This window comes from Austrofundulus limnaeus, unplaced genomic scaffold (genome assembly GCF_001266775.1).
Source record: "Austrofundulus limnaeus strain Quisiro unplaced genomic scaffold, Austrofundulus_limnaeus-1.0 Scaffold72, whole genome shotgun sequence".
NCBI lineage: Eukaryota > Metazoa > Chordata > Actinopteri > Cyprinodontiformes > Rivulidae > Austrofundulus > Austrofundulus limnaeus.
The window spans coordinates 633123-639377 of NW_013952474.1; the positions used below are offsets into that span (position 1 = coordinate 633123).

At 42.7% G+C, this 6255-nt stretch overlaps 1 protein-coding gene across 2 annotated transcripts in view; it reads left to right on the plus strand.

The window, feature by feature from the left end:
* The window catches only part of LOC106519130 (cyclin-T2), a 12412-nt gene extending 9067 nt beyond the window's left edge, over window positions 1-3345 (plus strand). The window contains exons 7-9 of one of the 2 annotated variants that reach the window (XM_014010672.1): window positions 192-355; window positions 449-519; window positions 1210-3345. In XM_014010672.1, the coding sequence (XP_013866126.1) occupies window positions 192-355; window positions 449-519; window positions 1210-2199 (1225 nt within the window). In that variant the 3' untranslated portion in view covers window positions 2200-3345. Of the gene's footprint in view, window positions 1-191; window positions 356-448; window positions 520-1209 lie in introns of those variants that run through there. The other variant, XR_001310403.1, reaches the window with a different exon arrangement.
* Window positions 3346-6255: the final 2910 nt, after the last annotated feature.

Genomic DNA, 6255 nt, shown 5'->3' on the forward strand with positions numbered 1-6255 from the left:
TGTGTGTGTGTGTGTGTGTGTCTCTTTAGTAAAAATGTCAAAACAAACACGAGTTTTCTAATGTGGTGCAACTCTAGAGGTAAGGTTTTGTGTACTAAATTAGTCCTGTTATGTGAACTGCTCTGTGTTAACATAAAAGTCAGAAAGTGGTGAACAGAATGATACATCTTTGTCGTGTCGTGTCATTGCAGTTTGCACCTCACCACCTTCTGCCTGCAGTACAGGCCCACCATTGTTGCATGTGTCTGCATCCACCTGGCCTGTAAATGGTCCAACTGGGAGATCCCCGTGTCCACAGACGGGAAACACTGGTGGGAGTACGTGGACCGCACCGTGACACTCCAGCTGCTAGATGGTAGGACCTTAAATCATGTCTTTTAGTAAACTGCGCTCATGGTTGTTGTCTTCTGAACGAGTCTACAGTAAATGTGGTGGTTGTTGCTTTCAGAGCTAACCCACGAGTTTCTTCAGATTCTGGAGAGGACGCCCAGTAAGCTGAAGAGGATCCGGAACTGGAGGGTACGGTTTAGGACATTTTGTCTAATTTTTTTCTCAACCCAAGATAAAGCACAGAGTTGGAGGCTTTTTTTTTTTAGTTTTGCTCAAGTCACAATCTCACTGGGCTGAGACTGACTAGTCAGCAGATTTTTAGCTAGATGGGCGTTGTTTTGAATCAATCTCCAAAATGTTGGTTTCTTAAATTTCCTCTAATTAGTCATGCTGCTTTAAGTTGAACATGTTATGAGTCTCTGACTCATCTTAAACCCTCGATTTAGTTACTGTTGGTTCAAGAGAAGACCAAAACCATGCATGTTAGGTTCACTGGTAACTCCAAACCGTCAAGGTGGGAGTGTTTGTGTCCCTGTTATAGACCTACATGGGAGCTCTCCTTTTCACAGAAAATCTTCTGACCAGGTCTAAAAATCACCAATAACTATCATTATTGAACTGCTCTGAACCCATTAACAAAGTGTTGATTAAGTCATGAACATGGAGGCAGACGTTGAGGTGAACCAACACAACACAGCTGTACACATTAAAATATGATCAACATGGCTGCAAAAACAGAATTTAGTGAGACTGTAACTGAAAATTTACCATTTGAGTCGTCAACAATCGCAGCCCAGTGAGGTACTAACTTCATTCAGAGGATTTTGTTGGCCGTCTACAACGTTTTTTGATAAAATGTTCTCACCTTTTATTTTGTAGGCGATTCAAGCAGCTAAGAAACCAAAGAGCGAAGGCGCGACTGTGGAGAGTGCCTTCCAGGGGACGTCTTTAGAAGGTCTTCCTGGTGTCACCAACTCCTTCTTCCCCTCCACCTCCACATCAGACTCCACAGAAATGTCTGCCATCACGGGCCCATACGGCTTGTACCAGCCTCTCAGTGAACAGTCCAAGTCTTGTAGCTACGACCAGTTCTCCCAGCCGCCCCCCTCAGACTTCACACTGGTCAAACACAAACACAAAGCTGCGGCGGGCTCCGGCGCTGAACACCAGCAAGTTGGTGCAAACGCAGCAGCTTTTTCACGATCGCAGAAAGTCCTGACTCTAGAAAAGTACAGGGAGAAACACGCAGCAGAGCTGGCCTTGCAGAACGGGGTGAAGGAGGAGCTCAACACGGACGTGTACGCGGCCCCCACTGTGGCGTCCCACCACCACAGGAAACGCTCTCAGCCGCAGCAGGCAGCTCAGTCTGGTGAGGGCAGGAGGGAGAAGGCCAGCTCCAAAAAGCCCCGACACGCACCTTCCTACGTAGAGAACGGCTCCGCCGCCGGCGAGGAGTTCAAAATGCGGATTAAAGTTTCGTCTGAAACGTCCGGCAAAGACAAGCACAAAGAGCACAGTGGCCACCGCCACGCCAAACACTCGTATTCCCTCAGCGGACATGGCAGAGGGGCCGTGGACAATGCCTCCTTTTCCGTTCGAGCTCCCAGCAGCCACTGCAACAACGGGAGTTCATCCAGCTCATCCCGCAAGAGACAGCACTCTGACAACCACCACCACTCGTCTAAGAGCAGCAGGTCCTCCAAAGGAGGCCTGGGCTCGGCCCACTACTCGTCTGACGTGGGCCAGAGGATGATGGAGCTCCACGACGGAACGAACGGGATGCTGATGTCCAACGGCCAACACACCGATTACAAAAACACCTTTGACATGCTGGACTCTTTACTAAGTGCCCAAGGAATGAACTTGTAACTCTGAGCCCCTCAGAGCTGTCTGAGATAAGGTATTACCATGTTTTATAAAGTTTAAAARTGAATTTATTTGTCTTAAGTTATCTGAATTCCGCTTCACCCTCGGTCTTGTCCACACACTGATTTCTTGATGATTCTTGTGAAATCCAGAGCCGTGTACTCCTACTTTGCAACACTAAAYGTGTTTGAGGCGTTTTATTGCAGTTAGGATGTTAAAACAAAAAAAGGGTGACAGATTTTAATGTGCATGTTGTTAAGTCACAGAAAGGAAGACACTGCTTTTATTATTTTAACTGTTCGTTTTATTTGAAAAGAAAAATCATCTCAGGTCTTAAAACTTTTTTTTAGGATTAAAAAAAAAACAATATCTTCCTATTGCGAAGTTGGATTTTTCCAGAGTACATTGCTAGTTTGCAACAAATGTAACTCCATTTGCTGTTAAATGGTCCAAAAGGGCCGCGCTCAAAACCTATATCGCAGACTCATTATCGAACTACAGACCAAGTTTAAAACTGCTGTGGAAGTGCATCCAAGACATTGCAGGCTAAATTGCTCGAAAAAAAAAGTCTTGTGATTGTTCTTAGTCAATTTTACTGTTCAGTATAATAAATGTTATCTACAAACAGAAAARTGATTTCTAAAACTGTGTATATAGGACTAGTTCAGAAGTTAAACTGTTGCATCCAGTCCAAACTATTCTGTTGTAATACGAGATCCAAAGTGGACATTGATTGATTTGATGATCGTACCCCTGATTTGTGTACCAGAAGCTCAAATAAATTATACAAAAGGGATTTTTTTACTCTATGGTCATTTTATGTTCTTTAAAAATCTTGTTACTCTACAGATAATAGTCTTGAAAAATATATAGTGACGTTGAAGATCGTTCAGTGTTGGGGTTCCCCAAACAGTGGACCATTTTCTCCATCTAGACCCTAAACTAGGCCATACTTTTGGAAACTGTGGCAGAGGATTGCTATGGATACAAAATATTGTTGCAGAAGATTTGGGTGGTCGAGCCAAGTCACAAAGAAACTGAATGATGAAAGAACAGTATTTGAGTCTGTCCTGGGTTGCAGAGWTAAATGAAAATAGTGAAATTCATTTCAAAAATTTAAAAAAATAAATAAAATAACACGAGCATCAATTGATTTGCTTGACTCATTTTGTTATCCTTTTGTAAGGTAAAATTTGCCAACAGTGCATATCACACATTGAAGATCCCGGGCTTAAACTGCATTTTCCCTCATTGCTTTGGTTTTCAGGTTTTCGTTCACTTGGTCAGCCTTTCTTACAGGTTTCCATTCAACGCTGGTCATCTACAATCCTGCCACTGCTTTCAGGAAGCATTTTTATTAGACCAAGTTTGGTAGGTTTTGACTATTTGTACTGAATAAACTCAAAGATCTGCAGTTCTTGCTAAAGTCACCCCAATCCCTAAAGGCTGCTACGTTCTCCACAATCAGTAAAGTAATTTTCTCACATTTCTGACRTTCAACAGTTCTTCAAACTTGTAATAAGTACAGTGTGTTTGGTCAGAAATTTTAAGTAAATGGTTGATGCCGACGAGAGCAAACATTTTTCCGCTTTGAAGTATGAAATGTTGCACCAGAACGACCTTTGTTCTTGACGCCTCAAGAGAATGAACCATTTTCTTGCARAGCATGCTATCCTTTGGCAAATGGTAAATCTATACATATTTTTTTGTTTTGCTTATCCATGGTTGGGTCACGGAGGAAACAAAACCTATCCCTCTTCCCAATGACACTCTCCAGCTCTTTCTGCGGGCTTACAAGGTGTTCCAGGTGAGAGTGGGTATATTAAATCCCTCCAGGGAGTTCTGGATCTGATCCAGGGTCTCTACTGTACTCCTCAGACATTACTCCAAGCTCCCTCTTGGTTAATGAAGCAGCTGCTTGTAACCAGGATCTTGTTCCTTCGGTTCGTGAGCCATACCCCTTATCCCAGGTGGAGATTGGAACATAGACAAGTAGATTGAGAGCTTCACCAAGACAAACTGGAGTAGGGGTATAGTAACACCTTTATTGATGTTACAATAATAAAGTTTAAAAAATTATCCATATAGGACATTTAGTCTATCAATGCTGCTCAGATGGCATAGATTTTTGCATTATCAGTGTTCAGTAACTAGTCTCACTTACAGGTCATGAAATCTACCCAAAACACTTCAAAAGGCCTTGACTGACTACTGGGTTTAAATAAATGAAGAGTAACAACAGTCCAAACTCCTAACTTAGCTTTGAATGTACATGGGAATGAAAAGAATCGTACAGATGGTTTAATCCGAGCCTCAAAACATTGGATTTCTTCCTCATTTAATTTAAGCCTTCTCTGCGTTTGAAGATAAAGCGATCATTTGTCAAATGCTGCCAAAGACCATTCTCATCAAAACCAAGTGTACCGCACATTTGTACATGTTGTACATGGGTTGTTACTGCATACAGAGTTACATCATTTGGGCCTTATTAATACTGAAGTGGTTTGTAGTTTTGTTGCCGTCACCAATAAGACATGATTGGAAATCCATTTCTTACTCGGTTCTCGCAAAACCAAGAATTTGTCCTCTCATTTGGGTTTTCAGGTTTCGCTTTGGACTCCATCCTTCTCCCACCACGCAGCCTGAACGGTTCACTCGTGGGCGGCACATAAATCCAGTTCCTGATAATTAACCAGTGCCATCTGAGCAGACGCAGYGTTTTCACCAAGTATTACTTTCTAATTTTAGCGCAGAAGACAATGGGGGAAATTCAGCAGGGGGACGTCGGTGAAAACTCGACCATCTGGACGTTTCGCGCATACTTGGAGGGGAGGGCAGTGATTTATTTTCAGCAGCCTCTCGAAACAAACGAGAGACGCCTACTGCTCGGAGAAAAATCCACAGGCGAGGCAGAGCTGCTTKTGTGAGCGACAAATCCCAGAATTAGGAGCCATCTGAACGGGAGAAACACCATCCAAYCCTCTAATTATGAGTTAAAGCGGCACAAAGCAGATCCCACACACAAATAAAATCTTCCTTTAGCCACACAGGTAGTTAATTTCAAGATAATTGGTGATTTAAATCCAATTTCCCTATTTGAATTTGATGTTCAGCTGATCTTTTTGTGGTTGTAAATGAAGATGCTCTCTCCACACTACAACACTGCTTCTTGGCCACCAGATGGCAGTATTACCTTTGCATTTCTGGGCCAGAAAAAGGAAAAACAGCAGCATCCTTTTTCTGCTTCTGAAGGAATTTTTCAAGGAAACAAGATGTTGAATAAAACTCCACGCTGGATTTTATGGTTTAAACCCGAGCTGCCTCTTAGAACACCAACAAGCTCATGCAGAACAACAACAACAAAAGAGAAAAACCTTTTGAATTTGATCCATCTAATTATCAGATTCCGATAACTTGAAGAAATTGCCGGAAGTGTTCCAGCACTTGGTAATTTCAGCCGATCAGAAAGGGCAGCATGTGGTACACTTTAAACCCGTACAAGTCTGAATGCAAATGACGCCCGGGAAATTGTGCGAGGAAAGTGGCATAATTATAAGCCATTGAAAGTCCATTGTCATTTCTGTCTGAGAGGTCTCTCTTGAAAAATCAGGAGCTGATGGAAACCCCTCTAAGTACCTGAGACAGAACCGGATAGTGGGGGTGTGGGGGGTAACTGGGCCCGAGCTGCTATTATACCCTGCTACTGCAATTAGATCTAATGATAGGCAGGAGAATAAATTATGGCGTTGGTTTACATTTTTTTATTTTTAGGTTCAAATACCGCAAAGGTGTCCATTTTTTGGCATTCCTTTAGGCCAGCTGTTCYGAGTGGAAAAACAAGACAGTTTTACTCTAATTATTCTCTTTRCCGGCCCAGTTTGTCTCATCCTCTCGTGGCCCCGACACCAGAGACTCGTGTCTCTGTGGGAACCTCACAGCACCAGATGTCCTTTAAAAAGAAAACAGCTAAAAGAAAAAAAAAATCTGTTGGTGAAATGTCTCTCCCCCCCAAATCACAGTCATCAATTATTCACCGACTTCGACATTTGAACTAATTAT